Raw genomic sequence first — 21708 nt, 5'->3', positions numbered from 1 at the left:
AAAGTGAATTGAAAAATGAACACAATTGCCATACTACAAAATTTGATGTTGTCATACAATGAAACCTCTAAATACACAAGGGATTTAAAGTGCAGTGTAATTTTGAAGTGCACAGGGAGCTCACTGAACTGGGCAGTTATGTAGCCATGATAAAGGAAAGAACGTTTTATATGGAAGTAGGGCTTTGTGCCATTTTTGGAAAAGACATTGTTCTCTTCCAACAGCTCAGTCTGCCACAATCAGTACTCTACAACTCAGATTCTTCAATATGGCCAAAGTATTTTATGTTCAGTTATAATGTAGAAGGCTTTGCAAAGTAACATGTGGAAATGCTTCAAAATCTGTGGAAATTGGGATTTATTTATTTACTGTACCCATGTTTTATTTTCAAGCAAATGTTATGGTCAAGCATAATCCATGAAATAAAAGGTTTTTTTTCCCAAAATGAAAACACTGACACAACCTTCACTATGGTATTGCAAACACTGTCATCAAACTTTACTGAAAATAAAGTTAGATTAAAAACAGACTAAAATTGCCAATATTTGAGTGTACAAACAGGCAAGCATATACAGCAAGTAAAAGTTGCAAATTTTTCAAAATTTTCCTCCTCCTTTTTTTCTTCCATCTAATTCAGCCCATTTGGAGCTTCTCGGGAACGCATTTACTAGAGAGGCTGAGAATGACCTTTCCTAGTCAAGTTGAATTTTTACTTACAAATCTTACATAGTGGTTAAATTCAACAAAGGGAATTTTCTTTAGATCTTTTCATAGCAACTTTGGTTCTTTTTTTTAGACATTTGACAGTCTGAACAAAAATAACGATGAGGGGATTGGACAGTAATGGATAAATCTTGTCCAGGTACTGAACTGGCTATTAATATCCTTTGGTAACCTCATAACCTCCAATTTGAAGAGGTTCTTATCATGGCATGTGAAAATCCCACCAATTTCAAGCCCTGGCCAGATGCGTATTCTCGAACTGGAATCAGTGGCTAAAAAGCAGCCAGCGTATCGTTAGTCACAATACAACAGTAAGGTTGTGAACATACCTGAGCAATGTTCAAGGTCTAGAGCATTGGAGGATGGGCAGGACAAGACAGGACAGAACAAAAATAAAGGAAGAAAAAAAGAAAAGACAAAACAGTGACTATGAGGCCAGCCTCAAGTTACCCCAAATCAGACCAAGCCCACCCACATGGTCAGGCAAAAAAAAAAAAAAGAGAGAGAGGGAAAAAAAAGAAGCACAAAAATTTAAATAAAATAATATCAATTAACAGTAGACTATTCATTACCAGCAAAGGTAATGAAAACATGCCAAGGCATTCAACAGACAAATTCTACCGACTCTTCATCTAAGCAATGCACCTATCACCACCATCTTTCAGTCAATCAATCAATCAATCAGTCCATCAATATTAAATGAGAAGATGTCTGCTGTAGAACGAAATCTGTCCAGGGTATATTTGAGGCTGGCCTTATAGGGAAAAAAAGCAATGCCAAAAAATATCCTTTAAAAAAACAAAACCAAAAAAACTATCTTTCAATTTAGAAGTTGTTTTTTTTTAAAAAAGCAATATGTAAGTAAACAGAAATAATCATGCCCAATTAACCTAAGGCAATAATATTGAAGGGGAAAAACATGATCTGATCCTCAACTGTTTTGCTTAGTTAGCTACAGCAAAGAAAAAGAGAAAAGAAAAGTGCAGGTTCTATGCAAAGGAAAAGCCATTACAGCACAATACAGTACCTGCTTGTTTAGGCCTAGCATATTGCAGACCATATCTCGGGAATAGGGCTGCTCCAGCACATACCGCAACAAGGCAGTCTGAGGCTCAAACAGATCCTTGAAAACAAGAATAAAAGCAAACAAATCCCAACCTATTGGCACAAAATAAAAATTTGAAAACTGAAATCAAATGCAGTCCACACAAAGCAGCGTTTGGCAACGTTGACACCCATGAGCGCTAACACACACTACTATACTCCCAGACAGCCTCTGCACATCCTTCCACTAAAACAGACACAGAGGGTACACGAACATTTGACTGATAAGGTCATTCGGTTTTGCAATATTATCTGGGCATTGATGCATTAAGAACTCACAAAACTTTCTGCAAGCAAACGGAAATTGCTGGGTGGGATGGGTAGAAATTTCACATAGGACTTTAGATTCTTTTTTTAAAACAAACGTTCCACCTATCCTGCGAAGAAGCGTGTGACATTGCCCAGACCTAAAAAGACTGTCAATATGTCCAATTGTCTCTTTTGTCTCAAATGCTTTTTCTGCCAGAATCCTATTTCAGGCTTCATTTGTTTAGAGGACAGGAGTGATTCGTTACAAATATTACGCAGCATCTGCCAGAATCATCTATCTAGAGAGAGGGAAATTAGACTTGTGCAAAGCATCTAAACAGAGAAGCTTTACAATGCATTCACCCTCAATAAAGTACTGTACCTTTTTTCGAGTCATTAAAATGGTTATGAGGCCTGCAAGCCTCATATGGCCGCTTTGGAAGATGTTCCCAGTTGCTTCCAGGCACGGAGCCACTCTGCTTCAATGGCAGTTCCGCTAGAACTTTTTATTTTATTTTTTGGCAGTGTACAAATTACTGGGGACAGTTTCTGAAACAGCTGCAGGGACTCATTTACTCAGCTGCTCTAAAAAACCGGAAAGGGGGGGGGGAGGAGAAGAAAGCCTCCTCATTTTCACTGAAGCTAACCCTAGTGGATAAGAACTTCCTATTCACAATGATTTCACCTTCTTTATGGCTTTATTTTCCAAGCATTTTATATTGGAAAATTAAGAGCAAAGAATCATAATCAAAAGGAAGGTGTTCATTTATCCCCAGAGCTTTCATTGGTATAAAAGCAGGACTCAGTCAAGGTGCAGATGCAAATAGATGCATAACTGCTTATTAATGAAACAGGATGAAGGAAGTTTGTATGTTATTTGGATTTTTTTCTATTAGCTCTTGAATCTGATGGAAATGCATCATTTCCTACTTAACCTTTTAGCAGGTTTTTTTTTTAAAAAAATATTGTTGTTGTACTCTGTTTCTTGCAGATGTTTTTTATTTTATATTCTGTGATTTGGAATAATTGTTTTGTTACTTATTATAAGGTGCCTAAAACCTGGTGGGCCATAGTTCAAATCAATCATAAATAATATTGGAAGAAGTACTGCATGTAGCGTATGCATGCTTTATACTATGCCCAAGTCTGGTCCTGAATATTTGGATTTTGAGAAGAATCTTTTTAAAAATAGTTTGCTTTGTTTTGGAAAAAAATTAAAGGAAACTCTGAGGCATCTTGCTGCTGTCAAAATCTTTCCAGGGCTTACTTTAAGGCTAGTAATATTCTACTTTCCTGATAGGTATGTAGGTAAGAGAGAAAGAGAGAGAGAGAGAGGGAGGGAGGGAGGGAGGGAGGGAGGGAGGGAGAAAGAAAGAAAGAAAGAAAGAAAGAAAGAAAGAAAGAAAGAAAGAAAGAAAGAAAGAAAGAAAGAAAGAAAGAAAGAATTTTTTTCCGGGATTAGTGCAATGTTTGGGATATCTTCCAAGAGTTCAAAAATAAAAAACCCACATACACACCTGTTTAATGTTTTTTTTTTTACAAGCATTCAATTAATAAGCTAAATTTCAATTTTCACTAAATTTTAAAAATAGGATTAATATGCTTTATTCTATTATATTTCAAAGCATTCACAAGGTCACATGCACATATACCTTATCATATGGCAAAAGGCCTTTCAGTGGAAAACGAAGTGTTGTTGGGTCCAGCTTCCATGAATTGCAAATAGCACCAGAGTTGTTCACTACAGGAAGAAGACTACATCGTCCTGGATACCAAAGAGAGAAAATCACAAAGTGTAAATGTAATGATTACCATAATTGGGTTATTGTTCCTTAGGTTTTTTTATAAACTTGCAACACTTTCTACAGATGGCTACAGGTTACATTTTATAAGTATTTTAAATATCAGTGTTTCCCATTTTCAGGTATTTTAGATAATTAAGTTATCCTGAGCTATATGATTAACAAATTTCACCTTTTCCATTATTATTCTTTACTGTTATTAAATACAACAACATGAAATCACATCTATCAATTCTTTAGTTGGCACTGACCTTCATAAACATCCCTAGAACTTACGTTGCAATATATTGGCATAGGATATATGCAGATCCAAGCAGTGTGGTCTTTGGTAATGGACAGTTGGAAATATTATCAATGTGAAGATTATATAACACATTTATATATTTGTCTATCTTATATTAAACTTTGTGCATCTCCCAGTCAAGATTTTTGGTACTGCACCCAGTCTGCTGATAACCAGTGGGACTATGATAAACTGATGGCCAGTTTATGCCATAATCTTTCAACTTCAATTTTCAGATCTTGGCATTTTGTGAGCTTCTCCACTTCTTTATCAACTTTTCTACTATCCCCTGGTATTGCTACATGATAATTTCTTCTTTTCAACTACAGTTAAATCTGCTATGTTATGTGCCAAGACCTTAACAGCTTGTATTCAAAAACCCTACAATATTTTAACCTGCTCATTTTCTTCTACTTTTCAACTCTTATGTTTTTCAGTTTTTCATTACTGGCACATGATAATTTTTGTAAATGTTCCAGTGAGTCATTTTGCAACTATGCTATGTCATTGCTTATAATCAGTTTGTATGAGCTGCACACTGTTTCTTCTGCTTCTTTGCACAATCTGCACTTTGAATCGTTCGATCATTTTTTTCCCCATTCTGGCCTTGATTGCATTAGTTGACTAGCTTGTTGTGGAGCAGCCAAAATCAATCCTTTGGCTTTAAAAAAAAAATCTAGTGTTCCAGTTGTAAACGATTGCCAGGTTTTAACTTTATCTATTTTTCTCTGACTCTTCTGTAGAAATTGACCATGCAATACGGTATCAATAGCACTTAGACTTATATACCACTCCATAGTGCTTTCCAACCCTCTCTAAGTGATTTACAGAGTCAGCACATTGCCTCTCAAAATCTGGCTCCTCATTTTACCGACCTCGGAAGGATGGAAGGCCGAGTCAACCTTGAGCTGTTCAGGATTGAACTCCTGGCAGTGGGAATGCAGGTTAGCCTGCAATACTGCATTCTAACCACTGTGTCACCAGAGCCGTGCCTTTCTTTGCCAGCATTCTGCTTGTATTATTACATTATTTCAACATTCATGCTTTGTTTCCTGTACATTCAGTCTTATTATATACAATTGTTATTATTAGGGACTTTCATTTTATAGACAAAGGTATATAATCCAAAGATCTAATCTTTAGAAATGCTCTCTATATTACCCTGGCCATGAGAGTTGGACCTAGCCATTGAACCCTGCCCCCTTGCTACGGTTTTCTTTATTCCTCCTTTCCTCCCTAATCTGTACACTGATTCAATTAATAATACAAAGGTAGGCAGCTGACATAACAAGAGTTATGATAAAAACATAGGACAAAATCAACCGCAATTGCTTTGCATCAGAAGATGATAATTAACATAGATATACTCCCAAAGATAAAATAAAAAAGATGCATTAGGGAGTATATCAACGTTCCCTACCCAGGGCTCCCTCAAGGGAGCCAGGTTTTTACAATTTGTGAAAGTCCAATGAGATGTGGGCCATGCAGGTCTCAGGAAGAATGATGTTCCATAGGACAGCCACTAAGAAAGCACATTTCCTAGGTTCCACTAGATGTAACTGTACATCGCAGATGATGTAACTTCAGCTTGATCTTACTGGCTTGGCAGAAATAACAATGAATAGAATCCTACAGATAACCAAGACCTAAGCCATGATACACCAGGGGCCAGTCATTCTTTCTTAGTGCAGCTTATTTCATTGGGCCGTTGTTCTGGGGATAACATGCAAGGAAACCCTGAGCCCTGTGGTGGCGCAATGGTTAGAATGCAGTACTGCAGGCTCTGTCTGCTGTCTGCCAGCAGTTCGAATCACACCAGCTCAAGGTTGATTCAGCTTTCCATCCTTCCGATGTCGGTGAAATGAAGACCCAGATTGTTGGGGGCAATATGCTGACTCTGTAAACCACTTTGAGAGGGCTGTAAAGCACTGTGAAGCAATATATAAGTCTAAGTGCTATTGCTATATGAGCTACTTTTGAGCTCTCAAAAGAAAAAGAGGATACAGTAGAAATGCAATAAATTCGTCCTTGAAAACTTATCATGCCATGTTTAGCCTGATGACCAAATCTGTAGCCTGTTTTGTTTGATACGAAGTGATAAATTAGATCTTAGGACCAATGGTAATTATGAGTAATAGTTACCAAATGTTTTCAAGCTTCATAGACTAGAGAGTTAATCTTTCCGTTTCCACATGTACAAATGCTACATATACAGTAAATGCTTACCGCAGATGGAATTTATCCTTGCTGTAGGCCTGAAGGAATCCACAAAATCCGATACAAGGTTACCTAACAACTAAAAAAACATACCAAATAGGAAAACATGATTTAAACACAAGTTACAAATTACAGATTAATTCAAAACCTAGAAATCATAACTTGAAAGTACCATGAAAACAGAAATGCTGTGAACTTTGTGTGCTCTTATGTACCTCGTTATACAGTCATTTCTAACAAATTATATACTTTGCATAACAACACCATTCTGCAAATGATATAAGAGTTGCAAATGATATAATTTATAGGATGCCTTATTTTTAGGTTTTTTAATCTCTGAGTGCGTGCACGCACACACGCGCCTTTGAGTCAGTGTTGGCTGCTGGTGACTAACTGGACAAGCCTGTGCAATATTCTTGGCAAGATTTTAGAGTAGTTTGCCATTGCCTGCTTCCTAGGGTTAAGAGAGACTCTGGACCTAAGTCACCCAGCTGGCTTTGTGCCCAAGGCAGGACTAGAATTCATGGTCTCCTAGTTTCTAGAAGACCTTAACCACTACACCAAACCTGTTTTTTTAATCTGTATTATCTATTTTATGTTCTTTTAAACTTTTATTTCTATTAATTTTTCTTTATATAACAACTTAAAAAATATCATCCTGACCTGTCCTGTCTATCCATCCATCTAATTTGTTAAACTGCCCATCTACTATCTACTGTTACTTCCTAACATCCAAAATTGGATTCGTTTAATTTTTAAACATCAAATCTTACCCAGTGAGGAAGTTTTCCTTCAGGATACAACTTTCGGATTTCTGTGACGGCAAAGTAAGCAGGTAATAAGCATGCATTCCTTTCCAAAATATATGCAACAACCTAAGGAAAAAACCCAGCAAACCAGAGAAGAGTTTTATATATATAAAAAAATCAACATTTGAAACAGTGCAATCTGAAATCCTGTTCAGAGCTAAAGTCAGGTTCCCATGTCTTCTTTCAGAAATAATTCCATTTTATTGTTGTTCAATTTTTTTTTGTTAGATATTTAGTATTTACTGGAGTAGTTCTACTTCCCAAACCTTTGCCATATTTCTGAAGATTCTGTGAATTCTTATAATCATGCTCTTGTTTCTCTATGATTCTACATCAATTATGTGACTATTTTCCTGCTGGAATTAAATAAATGCAAATCCAGTTTTTTAAATTTGCTCAAAATATGCTGGACACATTTCAATTATTTAAATTAAAATTAGATTTATTTAAATTGTGCATGTTTCTGAGTAAAAATACTGTACAAATGCAATGAAAACATTAAATATTTGCAAGTCTGGAGAATAATGAATACACAGAAACAGCAAAGCAAACTAAGTTCAAATAATACAATCCACATATTTTTAACATTTGTAATTAGCTTGCTTTAATAAATAACTGCCTATACTGAGTACCTCAAGAAAACAATATCAATTGAAGAGTGCTATTACCTCTAAGCAAATATAGTCTGCAAATTACAAGAGAATTTAATTAGCAGAAAAGTCTCAAAATGTTTCTCAGTTCTCTCTCTTTTTGAAACAGATAATTGTTGAACTGTTCCACTAGAAAACAGCAAGCAACTCAGATCTAGTTTTCTCCATTTAATATACTTACCTCTCTTGCTGCTAATAGTTGCTGCACAACAGCAGAGCTCACTGTGTTAGGAATAGTTAGGATTTTCTCCAGGATACCCTTCAAAAGGTCTCGTACACCCTGTAACATACAGATCAAATTCCAAAGGAAAATTATGCCAAAATTCAAAATTCACTTTTTAATTTTGTAGAAATGAATTGGACTTGTAACACTAATATCCAATTGTACAAAACATGTTATGTCTGTCATTCTATTGTATCTAGAGGACAATACTTAAGCTTTTTCATTCAAACAGTGCTTCCTAATCTGTCATTTCTCTAAAAAAAACTCCACACAAACCATCTGCATAGATTCTTCAGGGGAGTTAATGTTTTTCAGCTTTCTAGTTAGAAGTTGCTTCTCTGATGTAATTTAAGAGAACTATGTGCAGAAACAAATTAATGAGCAGTGATCTTCTTGAATCAAGGCAGATGACACATTACTTCCTGTATTTGATACTGTATCTCCATTCATCTCTAATGGCTGTGCCATGACCCGGCCCAAAACTATAAAAATCCTTTTTTTATATCTGGGCAAGATGAGCATGCCTTCAGGGCATGTCACATTTTTCAACTTTCAATTTCCAAACATTAGGGGTGCTCAAAAGTTATAACATGCCTTGGAAATTGTAAAGATATTTTGGTTACTTTAATATAATTTAGATGTCTTTGGTAAGTAACTCCATAAATATAACTTTTTAACATTTTGTTTGTTTCATCTTATATAATCATATAACAATGAGTAAAAAAAATGGACGAAAAAGACAATGGATGTGCCAACCCATTTGAAATGTATAAACCTTGATAACTAGAAATACTTGTACTGTTGACTAATCTGACATCAGCAAAATAGAATCACTAGAGCAGGTAATTTAGGTCTCTCCAATTCTGCAACTGAATTCGTTACGAACTGTTATACTTCATAAGTCATTATAATCTATGTTAGAGTGAATTTAAACTATAGCTCTATCGCCTACCTTTTTGACAGACATTTAATTTTATATATTATATATTGTACATATTTAATATCATATGGGTTGGAGATGGTTTGTTGCTTTTTTTTATGCTATATGCTGCCCAAAGTCATACTGTTTTGAGTTGGGCAGCCTTATAAATCTTAAAAACAAATACCCTGTTTCCCCCAAAATAAGACATCACCTGATAATAAGCCCAATCAGGCTTTTGAGTGCATGGCAATAAGGTCAAGCGCTTATATTCAAAAAAATATAAGACAGGGTCTTATTTTTGGGGAAACGTGGTATATAGATTTAAGTATATGTCTAGATAAAATTACAAAGAAGCTATTAATGCTGTATTATAAAAATAGGATATATGTAGAGCTATTACCTTGTAGTCTACACCACCAATTATTTTTTGAACAAGTTTAAATGTCAGAGACCAAAGCTGTGTCCTTTCCCATTCTAGGTTGTCAGAATTCAGCAGAGATTCACAAACCATTCTAGGAAAATTAAAGAAAAGAAACACAATGAGTGGTACCTTTTCTAAGCAGATCTGATGTATTATTACTATCTTTAAGCAACTGATCGCCTGTAATAAATTCTCTTATTTTGCAGTTTATCTGAAAGAAACATACCTGGGTGGCAGTAACCCAGTCTCCACAGCCATTGCTAAGCAATCATATAGAAAAGAAATTCTTTTAGGACTATGTTGACTATGTATGAACCGTACAATCCACTGAACGCACTGTTCATGAGATTCCTGTAAGGCAAAAAAAAATAATTATATACATTCAATGATGTCACAATTTGTTGAAAACCATAAAAATTTTTTACATTGACAAAAACTTCCCACAAGCCGTTGCAATCTCAGTGCAAGAATTGACAATTGAAAGTTTTGGTTGTATCATTCTTATTTTGATAAAACCTTAAGCTGAAATAATTTAAGGCAGGGGTGCTATTCAGCAAGTTCTGAAGAACCGGCAGCGGAGATTTTGAGTAGTTCGGAAAACCGGCAAATACCACCTCTGGCTGGCTCCAGAGTGGGGTGGGAATGGAGATTTTGCAATATCCTTCCCCCTGGAATGGGGTGGGAATGGAGATTTTGCAGTATCCTTCCCCTGCCACGCCCAAGCCACGCCACCAAGCCACGCCCATGGAACAGGTAGTAAAAAAAAATGAATTCCACCACTGATTTAAGGTCTTACAAACCCAAAGGCCTATATATAACTAGAAACTGGAAACAGAAATGGACAGTTCTTTTAGAAAAAGATGGCAATATCCTATCCATAAGCTGCTCAGCAGCATCTGCCTCTAGTTAGAAACTCTGGCAGTGAATTTACAGATATCACAGATAAACAAATATATTGATAATAAAATATTAGGTTTATAAAAACTGTCAACCTATAACTGAAGAAATTGGAATTGGATGTCATTAAAAAATACTCACCTGGGAAAGATTGCTCCAGAACTGTCGAAAGGCACTCAAACAGCTGATTAATTTAGTCCGCTCATCTTCTGGGGTATCCATAAACATGCTAACACAAGTGAAACCAAGTTATTTATAAAGTATTTCATCACTAATTACTACAACAGAATCCCTACAATTATACTAGAAAACGTTTATATTACACTTACCCAGGAAAAGCTTCCTCTATGACTTCTGTTTTCTATAAAAGAATTTAAAACATGGTATCATTTTAAAAACAATTTAGCTTTTATGCTATGCCACCTATACGCCATGTTTAAAACAAAGTACTCAGAACAGGCAGAGGAAGAAACATTCTCAAGTAAAAACTTATCTACTGATACCAGTTAATTAAAGGAAAAATTCTCCTCTATGTAGGTAAACAAGTGAAAAAAGGTAAGCACAGAGCCAATAAACAAATGACTCCACTTCAAGTATCAACCAGTGATCTAAGCTTATAGTTAGAGAAAAGAAAATATTTTGAGTAGGGAGGAGAGGTTGATAAAAATATTGATAAAATTCAAGGTATTTTATTAAGTGAGATAGAGAAAGAAAAATGGAACAGGGAAATTGCTGAAGGGAAATGGGGGCCAAACAGAAACAAGGGCTCGATATTGTCCTGTGCCAGCATCTGTCAATAAAATATTATCCTACATATGTATTCTAGACACATACTGTCAGCTAGCCTGCTGCTTGCTGCCATGGACAAGGAGGGAGGTGTCAGTGGAGAATCTTTCTGGGCTTTGCTTATCTCTCCAAGGACATTTCTTCTAGCTTTGGTATACAGCAGCCCCCTGGTTGCCTAGTTACAAGAGTGTTGGGCTCTACAGTTTACTTTTAATTTTCTATTTCAAGTGCTTTGCCTCAGATTTTGTCTGAAACTTGTTGCTTTCTGTTCATTCCTAGTAAAAGTATTTTTCTCTGAATCTATGGAGCCAAAGATTTTTCTTTGCTAGGAAATGGACAGAGGCAGCCCTAACACATACAATATATAGACGTCTATACATCTATACAATGTATAGAAAATACAAAGTCCATATTGAGAGGCCATTAAGCAAAACTAATCCCATCACTAACAAAATATCTATAAGCACTTGCCCCACATCTCAAAAAAGAATGTTATGGAACTGGAGGGGGAAGAGATGAAGCAATTCCTTTGTGAGGAAGAAATCCCAATGTTGGGAACTATTACATCTGCAAGAGTGATGAATGGCAGAAGACAGAGTGACGTACTGCACAAAGCAAAAGAGTTTTTCATCTCTCATAGTTTTAGAACTGGAAGATCCACCCAAGCCAAAGGCGATATAGTCTTCACTTTGCCAACAATAGTTATGCCCATCAACTGGGACAGCTTTAATAGGAACCTAGCTAATCCAAGATGAATAAAACTATACAGAATAATTGAAGGTTACATGGAAGCCCTAAGAAAGGCGCCTTGCCTTCTTAGTGGAGAAGAAGCGAGGGCTGTTTCAGAGGCAATTTTTCATTTTCCCCCAGAGGCACCTAATCTACGGGGGAGTCAGGGATGTTTGGAGTTAGATGCGGTTGGACCTCGTCTAGGTTGCCCTAACAGAGCGACCATTCAAAGGTCTATCTCCTCCATGGGTTGGCCATGGAAGCAAGAAGCATAAAGACCAGTTGTCACTCCAGTTGTTGTTGTTGGTCCATCTCCTCCATGGGATGCCCATGGAAACAAGAAGCATAACAACCAGTTATCACTCCAGTCCTCCTTCTCCTTCTCCTTCCCCTCCTCCTCCTTCTCCTCTGTTGCTGGCTAGTTCATTCTCTCCTCCTCCTCCTCCTCCTCCTCCTCCTTCTTCTTCCCCTCCTCCTCCTCCTCCTCTGTTGCAGGCTAGTTCATTCTCCTCCTCCTCCTCCTCTGTTGCTGGCTAGTTCATTCTCTTCTTCTCCTTCTCCTTCTCCTTCTCCTTCTCCTTCTTCCACTCCTCCTCCTCCTCCTTTGTTGCTGGCTAGTTCATTCTCTCCTCCTTCCCCTCCTCCTCCTCTGTTGCTGGCTAGTTCATTCTCTTCTTCTCCTTCTTCTTCTTCCCCTCCTCCTCCTCCTCTGTTGCTGGCTAGTTCATTCCCTTCCTCTTCCTCTTCCTCTTCCTCTTCTTCTTCTTCTTCTTTTTCCTCCCCCCTTCTCCCCCTCCTCTTTTCTTGGCTAGTTCATTCTCTTTTTCTCCTTCTCCTTCCTCCTCTCCTCCCCAGCTCACCTTCCCGCTTTGATTTCTCCATCATCTGCTTTTTTGCAAAGTTGCATCGAAGGTTTCTTTCTCGCCAGCAGAGACAGCCATCTAAATCTGGCATGCACGCCCCCCCACACACACCCTTCCCACCGTCTACATCCCCGCAAGCGTTTCCCATCAGGCGGCGACCATCCTTTGATGATGGAAGATTGATGACGATGACTGCCGTGGCGGGCTACGGGACTCACCACCACTTCCTCGAAGATACTCTGCAACTGCGCCTCCATCGGGACCGCCATGGTGCGATCCCGAGGCTTTACTCCGCCACGATCCGGGCGGGAAAAGAAGCAACAGGATCGTCTCTCCCCCCGCTGATGCTGCTTCTCTTCCCGGAAGTGTTCCGGAAGGCGCTTCCTTTCGCATCCGGGTCGCGGGTACCTGGGTGGGTGGGGAGAGGAATGCTACTCCTGCTGGTGGTGGTTGGGAGGGGGATGCTGTAGCCTTTATTCACTGCACAACGGATTGGAGGGTTAAAGACCGAGAGCTCCCATTTGCTTGCTTTAAACTTGCATTGGTCTCCAACCTTGGCAACTTTACGACTTGTGGACTTCAACTCCCAGAATTCCTCAGCCACCGCATGCTGGCTGAGGAATTCTGGGAGTTGAAGTCCACAAATCGTAAAGTTGCCAAGGTTGGAGACCCCTGCGTTTAAAGTTCAGCGAAGCGCGCCAAACTCGGATTAAAAAGCATCTTCCAGCGGTGGAATTGGCGAGGTTCTCGATTTCCTAAAGAAACAGACATCGGATTGCATCCGGTCATAGTTTCTCTGCTCCTATTTTCTTTAATAAGAAGAACGAGCAGTTTCCCCCCATGAACTTAATTCGGTGGCCGAATCCAAAACGTTTGGACGGTATATAAACTTGCAAATGTACACAGCCACCAAGTGCATCAGCTTGCTTGACTTCGCACCAGACGTGACTAGAAAATAATTTGAAAGACCTGGATGCCACTCTTGGATTTCTTGCTGGAGAAAGAAAAAAAAATGAACTAATATTTTGATTTGGGGATTTGATGATTTAGATCTGTTTTGATAAGATAAATGTTGTGAAAGTTATACATGTTTCCTTTGCATTTATGGTCTTTATGTAATGTTTTACATTTAAGATGAGAAGATGTTAGTTTGAATATTGATTATTATTATTTTTAGGGTTTATTTTTAATGTAGTTTGTCATTGGAAGATTATTCTTGAATGTTTTATTTGAAAATAAATGAAATTTTGATAGGGAATTAGATGATTAGATCATCTTTGATTAAAGAAATATTGTGAAAATTTAAAATTATATATGTACTATTTATGATTTAGATAAGTTAAACTTTTAAAGGAGGAGAAAAAGCATAAAAAAACTCAAAGAAGTAGTGCAAGATTGGAAGATGCGGAGAGACCTGGCCCATGGAATCGCCTAAAATCAGACATAACAAATGGATGACATCCGTCATCAACATAGCATGGACAATGCACTGAGTTATTTTATAATATAAAAAGATTACTATCTTTGAACTTAATGTTTAATACTAATGTGTTCACTGCATTTTTTACAAATATTAAAAAAGAAAAGAAAAAAACTTATTGGAAAGGTACATAAATATTAATTTTCTAATTTCCTCATTGTTTACACTCCAGTTAATTTGCTATAGTACTTAGACTTACATATTGCTTCATAATGCTTTACACTCTTTAAGTGGTTTTACAGAGTCAGCATATTGTCCCCGACAATCTGAGTCCTCATTGTTCCAACCTCGGAAGGATGGAAGGCTGAGTTAACCTTGAACCAGTCCGGAACAAACTCCTGGCAGTCAGCAGAATTAGCCTGCAATACTGCATTCTAACTATTGCACCACCACGGCTCTTATATTTACAGGTAGTCCTCGTGTTACAAGCACAATTGAGCCCAAAAGTTATGCTGCTAAGTGAAACATTTGCTAAGTGAGCTTTGCCCCACTTTATGACCTTTCTTGCCATATTTGTTAAATGAATCATTGAAATTGTTAAGTTAGGAACAAGCTTCTCCATTGACTTTGCTTGTCAGAAGGTCACAAAAGCTGAACCCAATGACCCTGGGACATTGCAACCATCATAAATATAAACCAGTTGCCAAGCATCTGAATTCTGATGGCATGACCATGGGGATGCTACCTCAGTCATACGTGTGAAAAATGGTCATAAGACACTTTTTCAGTGTTATAACTTCGAACAGTCACTGAATGAATTGTTGTAAGTCGAGGACTACTGATATAAACTTAGTAGACCTGCTTAGAAACCATGCTGTCAGTTTATATTTGCCTTACTGTGTGATATATTGTGTATAGGGCCGTGATGGCAAACCTATGGCACGGGTGCCACAAGTGGCACACGGAGCCGTATCAGCAGGCACACGAGCGCTGCCGTAGCTCAGCTCCAGCGCACATGTGTGCTCCGGTCAGCTGATTTTTGGGCCTTTCAGTCCCACTGGAAGTTGGGAAATGGGCTGTTTCCGGCCTCTGAAGGGCTTCCGGCGGGTGGGGAAGGCTGGTTTTGCCCTCCCCAGGCTCCTAGGGTGAAAAACAGGCCTAGCAGGCCCACCATGCCATCACATGCTAAAAACGGGGGCGCAGGGGGGGTTGTGTGCGTGGGGGCAGGGAGCATTGAATTATGGGTGTGGACACACACATGGGCAACCTCCCCGTGCTCCCCCTACTTTTGGCACACGATGGCAAAAGGGTTAGCCTTCACTGGTATAGGGTAACCTTACTTGACTGAATTTGGTTAAACTTCTGTTTTGGAACACTATACTAACCAATACTGTTAGTTTTCCATTGCTGCGAACTCTTAAAATTTAAGTGCCAATGAGATATTGTTGGTACAGATAGTCCTCAATTTATGATAGTTCATTTAGTGACCATTCAAAGTTATAACAGCACTAAAAAAAGGTGACTTACGACCGTTTCTCACACTTGTTGCAGCATCTCCATGGCCACATGATCAAAATTCAGGTGCTTGACAACCGACTCACATTTATGACGGTTGCATTGTCTCCAGGGTCACATGATCACCTTTTGTGATCTTCTAACAATCAAAATCAATAGGGAAGCCAGATTCACTTAAGAAATGTGTTACTAACATAACAATGGCAATGGTCATAAAATGGGGCAAAATCCACTTAACAAATGTCGTGCTTAGTAACATAAAATTTTGGGCTCCCTTGTGCTTGTAAGTCGAGGACTACCTTTATTTAGCTTTCTTGAAGGAAAATATTTCTTCCAAAGTTGAGCAAAGTTTATTGTCACAGCCATGATGTATCTCAGTAAATTGGGCAGTAATGTGAGCTTAATAAAGTGGCTTCTATTCTTTGGTTTAGATAGGATTGCAAGGGGCTTGTCGGAAGGCAGGGAAATTCAGTTTGGATCTGATAGGATTTGACTAAGAAAAGAGGTTTGTTTGACATTACTGTCCAAAAACCAGAGAGGAGAAAGGGTGTAGCTTCTAATTTGTTAGATTTATTTTCTCCACAGCGTAAGATTTAATGCCATGCATGAGAAATCAAAGTTACAGAACTTTGAAACAATTCTCCAGCCATCTTCTATTAGTGACCTCATTTCTTTGGAATCTTATTTTCCCAGAATATCTGCAAGAAGGATTGTATTTACGATAATCCAGTAACGTAATTTTTCATCTGCTGTTTTCGCTTACAGATATTGCTGATTCTCAGCCTTGGCACAAACTCTTAAAGTACGCAATATGCCCACGTTTCCCATTGCTCGCATATGCACATACAATAAAAAAGGACAATAGTAGTATGTGGCTTTGTTACACGGGAAGAAAAAACAGAATGCCCATTGGCTGCTGTTGATTAAAAAAAGGCTGTAAAGAATTCCAGAAGTCACACTTTGCACGCAACTGCACAGGACCGAGCAGAATAGCACTGGGTTAAAGAAGTGCTCACTGCTTCTCCTACCTCTGTTGTGCTTTGGCAACAAAACAAAATTGGGGTTCAGGACTCAGAAGAAATGGAGAGGAAAGGAGAGAAGCAGGATGGATAATGCCTTCTCTGGGGTCAATAACTGATAGCCGAAGGCTTTTTAGTTAGTTAGTTAGTTTGTTTGTTTTGTTTACTAATTTCCCAATGATCATTCTGAATCAAGAAAACTGAAACCAGAGGAGCCATCTCTGGTGCTTCTCTCCTCACTCTGCACTTCTTCCTCCTATTTCTTGACAACAGACATTGGGGAAGAAGGGAGAAAGCCATCTCTCCCTGCTGCTTCTCTTCTCATGCCTGGCAGGTGAGGAGCAATGAAGAACCACCTGTGAGAAAAGAAGTGGTGGGGGGAGTAGCTCCTCCTAAGGCCATAGGCATAAATTTCATGGAGAAGGGGATCTTAGCTAGGGAGCCATTTTTCTTCACTTTCCTGCTCCCTGAGAATAGAACCCGGGAAAGTGACTTTCTAGCTACCACTCTTTGAGGAGAAACAGATCTCTTTGGTGCTGAGAGAACTGATCTTCCAGGGACTCCTCACGCTGCTGTCCCTTCTGCAATGTCTGGCTGGGCCCCTCTTCCAGTATCTAAAGGTAAATGACTGTGTGACAATCAATGGCCCAGAACCAAGGGGTTGAGCATGCCCACAGCAGCCTCAGGTGTCCATAAGGAACAAAGCAACTCCCTCAAACAGCTTATCTTTACATGAGGTGTTTCAGCACAGACCAGAAGAAGATGGAAAAGATTGCTGGATCATGGAAGACAATTGCAGCCTGCCTACTCAATGGGTTGAGGTGAGTTGAAATAGCATTGCCCATTCACAGCTTTCAAATCTGTTTGCTGAAGCATCACTAGTCCATGGGTCGGGGTCATACAGCTCATCCATTCTTTACACTATTAGTTCTTGCGTCATGGGCAAAAAAGAAACATATAAATTCCTTAAATGAAAAAGTATGAAATATTCACCACCATAGGACATCTACTTTTCTGGATCCAGAAAAATGTGCAAACAACGTGCATGAAAATGTGTGTGGGTTTTTTTATTATTTTATTTGGACACTGCCAGAGTCCATCTTTGAAGGAGATAAGCAGTTCCTAAATATAATTCATAAACAAACAACTCTTTTTAACAATAATAAAGTGAATATACTGTACTTGATTTATTTGAGTGTTTATGTTTTGGGTGTTGGCTGAATTCCCGTTTTTCCCCCTATAAGGAAACCTTCCCATTTTCTCTTCCTCACTTTCGATTTCCAAACAGAAAATTGCTGAAAATGCCTTCTGCCCTTTACATGTATTGGTTAAAAGTAGATTAGGTGTCCTCCCTCTAAATGAGCAAAGGCTGCTCTTGTTTATATGCTACTGGTAAAGTGATAATACTCTCTCAATTTCTCTTCAGCTCAGGCACAACTGAAAGAGCAGGACGGAGCAAAGAGTAACTGGAAAAATGGAAACGATTGCTGCAGATAAGACAAATTTCGGAGAGAAAAGCACTTTGGACCTGATAGATTCCCATTCAGAGAAAATGATTAAAAGAAGCACTCTTAGGAAATATAAGATATTCTGTGTTGTAAGTATTATTTTTTACTTTCATTTGAAAGTTGCATTTGTTATATCCTCTCTATTTCAGTCTTGTGATTAACAACAGAAACATTTTCCATTGTTTGCCTGGAAATATCCTGGTTCTGCCACTTTTTTTTTTTGGTCACATTTGTCAGCATGAATAGAGACACTTTTAATTGTTCATGTTTTCAGTGGACGGTCTGCTTCAAGGGCTAGTACAGACACTTGAAATATTCAGAGTTAGCAAAGTTGGGAGATATCGCTGTTTCCTGTTTAGAATATATAAATACCTCCCTCTCCCCCTGTCTGTCTCTCTCCCTTTGTTTAAAACAAAAGTGGATGTTTACATCTGTGTTGTATTATACTGCTGAATTGTTATAGAGAGCCAGTTTAGTGTCATAGTTAAAGGCATTTTAGTTAAAGTGAAAGAATGTAAGCGCTATCCCACCGCTGGCATAAATCTAGCTTGGTGATTTTGGACCATTTTGGAGGGGGTGGGGAATTGCCCACATATTACTTTTCCATGTACTTGCCAGGAATCAACATTTACTTGAAGGGACAGACACAAAAAAGGAATTATAGGTTTAATTTATAATCTAGTGTATCCTAAATTCCACACATCTGAATTCAGGCTGGAGAAACTGATCTACAGTGGCTAAGAATAATTCAGAACTTCAGGCAAAGGATAGGAGAAAAAGTATGACTTCATCCTGTTAAACCGGAGATGCCTTGGAACTGGACTAAACTATGAACTCCTTTCATAACAGATATCTAGGACAATATACTCTGTGTTTCTAAGGATTCTTGTTCTGGGTTTTGGCTTCTTTCACCAAATAGGTATGCCAAAATGAAGCATCTTATACCTGAAAATTGAGAGATTTCTGAAGTAGTAGATCTGTGTTTATTATTGTTTTGTGAGAGTTATCTTCTTGCTCTGAACTTTGACACAAACCTATCAATGCGCTTGAGGCATATTAGTGCTTAAGACTGATAAAATAAAGTAACAATGTTATCTGTTGGGAAAATTCCCAAGAAAGTCTTAAGAGTGAGTGATGAGCATTTTCCGTAAATTTATGGTTCAGAAAGAGAAGACAAAATGTTACTATGAGGCGTTCTGTAGCTCCTTCTGCTAGAGGAAACACATGGTTTCCCAGTCTAAATACCAATGGTCCTTGACTTACAACCACAGCTGAGTCCAAAATCTCTGTTGCTAAGTGAAGCAGATGTTTAAGAAAGTTTTGCTCCATTTTACAACCTTTATTACCACAGTTGTTTAGTGAATCACTGCAGTTGTTAAATTAGTAACACAGTTATTAAGTGCATCTGGCTTCCCCATTAACTTTGCTTGTCAAAAGGTCCTAAAGATCATAAACTTTCCCCAGAAGAACATGTGCCCTTGGGCCATTGCAACTGTCATAAATATGAAACAGTTGCCAAGCTCCTGAATTCTGATCGTGTGACCATGGGGTTGCTGCAATGGTCATAAATGTGAAAAACGGTCATAAATTACTTTTTTCAGTCCTGTTGTAACTTCAAACTGTCACGAAACAAATGGTTGTAAGTGGAGTACTACTTGTATTTTATATCTTTTCACTGGTCAAACGTTTTAGCCAGTTTTATATAGTGTACAAAGCTGCTGTTTCTTTAGTCGTGATTTCTTAAGACAGAATTATCTGGTTCCAACAAAACTGTAGGTTTCTAAAGTGCTGATGAAGAAGGACTCTGATGAATTAGAGTGTAAGAAGAGAAACAATGATAGTGAGGGGCCCAGAGAATAAAACCGATGAAAAACATTAAAGGGAATAGGATATATTTAGCCTAAAAAGAAAAGGCCAAGGGGAGACATGATAGCAGTCTTCAAAGGGTTGCTAGAAGCCTTGAAGGAAAGAGGTCCCAGGGAGGAGAATGTGCATCTATTCTCCATAGGGCCTAAGGGTAAGACAAGAACCAGTGGATGGAAAAGAATTTATCTCATTAAACTATGCCGAAGAGGTTGTGGGGAAAAAAAATGCCTACAAAACAAAAAGTTGCCCATGCCCACCCAGACACCCCCCACCAAGCCATGCTTACAGAACCGGTAGTAACAAATTTTAGATTTCACCACTGGAACAAAGGGAATGGTATAAAGGAGATTGCTATTTTTGTTTCTTGGAAGGTTTACAGAGGGAGATTCAATCTTGAAATAAGGATGAATTTCCTGACATGAGAGCTGTGTCAACTAAGCAATGGACATCTTGCCTTCTAGAATAATGGGAGCTAGAAATTCTAGAGATTTTCAAGCAATGATTGGACAATCATTTGTCAGGGCAGGGTCTGATCCCTGCCCTGGGTGGACTAGAAGAGCCCTTCTTGGACTAGAAGAGTCAGTTTGGTGTAGAGGTTAAAATGGACTGGAAGACCATGAGTTCTAGGCCTGTCTTAGATATGAAAGTTGGTGAGTAACTTTTAGGCAAGTCATTTTCCCTCAGCCCAAATCCGCTCACAGGTTTATTGTTAGAGGGAAAACAGGAGGCAGAAACATTATACACACTGCCTTGAGTTGTACAAAGTAAAGACAGGAAATAAATCTAAAGTATTATCAGCTATTTTTAAAGTTGTGAAAGCAAAGGTGAGATTTATGTCTAATAATAAAAATGAATAACATGAATAAAAAGGTTATTTTTACATTTTGAAATTAATTTACCTTTTGGAAATAAGGCTACCCTACAATGACTATTGAATCCTGATGGATTTCTGGAGCATATCCTAATAGATATACCACTCATCTTCTACATTTGAGAGATTACTCAGATGACTGACACAACAGCATGGATAGATGATTGAAGCACAGGTGAAGAAAAGCTCATATCCAAACAAATGAGAGTGTTATTATTACCTGTTGCTTATCTAAGGTATAGATTATTGGTTAATGTTTTCTTCCTAGACATAGTGATCCAGTGAATTATTCTACTTACTGTTGACCACTCTTTTATTATCTACAGCCATTTGGAAATGAAGATTGTTTTTGATTGCCCTGTGGAATTATTTTTGTGAAGAGCAAAACAAGAAAAATGAGCTTCTGTTCATTTTTTCTACATTGTTATACCCTAAACTATAGCATCTTCTGGGGGGACTTTGAGCCAGTCAATATTTTTTAGCCAACCTATTCTACACAGTTGTAAGGAAAATGAAGGATGGAATAGTATTTCACCAATGTGAATTCAAAGGAATATAAATGCATGCGTTAAATTCAATCACAGTGTAGCTGAAGTAACTTTGATTTCAAATATTAAGTGTTTAAAAGCTTTAGGGGTCCCCTTGTAAATGTACTCTTGGTTTTAATAGCCTTTGGGAATTTCTTGAAGATCTGACTTTTTTGTCAGGCACTGATACTAGATTGTCAGTAAAGCCTGATGTGTATGGTTTGATTGAATATAAGAATATATTTCTTTTTTAATGTTTTGCACTCTGAGCTGCCCAAAGTCACAAGATTCAGATAGGCAGCAA

The 21708-nt window shown here is 38.1% G+C and overlaps 2 protein-coding genes across 3 annotated transcripts in view; one reads left to right on the top strand and one right to left on the bottom strand.

Moving 5' to 3' along the window:
• The window catches only part of MED23 (mediator complex subunit 23), a 48896-nt gene extending 35865 nt beyond the window's left edge, over positions 1–13031 (bottom strand). Inside the window, exons 1-11 of one of the 2 annotated variants that reach the window (XM_070932709.1) lie at positions 12897–13031; positions 10630–10661; positions 10442–10529; positions 9630–9754; positions 9383–9494; positions 8019–8117; positions 7152–7253; positions 6388–6457; positions 3729–3841; positions 1751–1846; positions 1053–1070 (exon numbers count right to left, since the gene is read on the bottom strand). In XM_070932709.1, the coding sequence (XP_070788810.1) occupies positions 1053–1070; positions 1751–1846; positions 3729–3841; positions 6388–6457; positions 7152–7253; positions 8019–8117; positions 9383–9494; positions 9630–9754; positions 10442–10529; positions 10630–10661; positions 12897–12947 (906 nt within the window). In that variant the 5' untranslated portion in view covers positions 12948–13031. The remainder of the gene's footprint in view (positions 1–1052; positions 1071–1750; positions 1847–3728; positions 3842–6387; positions 6458–7151; positions 7254–8018; positions 8118–9382; positions 9495–9629; positions 9755–10441; positions 10530–10629; positions 10662–12896) is intronic. The other variant, XM_070932711.1, reaches the window with a different exon arrangement.
• Positions 13032–18058: 5027 nt separating this feature from the next.
• Positions 18059–21708, top strand: part of LOC139308833 (venom phosphodiesterase) — a 78175-nt gene continuing 74525 nt past the window's right edge. Inside the window, exon 1 of the mRNA XM_070932708.1 lies at positions 18059–18229. Coding sequence (XP_070788809.1) covers positions 18107–18229 — 123 coding nt within the window. The 5' untranslated portion in view covers positions 18059–18106. The remainder of the gene's footprint in view (positions 18230–21708) is intronic.

The sequence above is a fragment of the Pituophis catenifer genome, unplaced genomic scaffold (assembly GCF_029215685.1).
Source record: "Pituophis catenifer annectens isolate HBS135680 unplaced genomic scaffold, rPitCat1.0.hap2 SCAF_1, whole genome shotgun sequence".
Taxonomy (NCBI): Eukaryota; Metazoa; Chordata; class Lepidosauria; order Squamata; family Colubridae; genus Pituophis; species Pituophis catenifer.
This window is presented reverse-complemented; position numbering and strand designations above follow the sequence as displayed.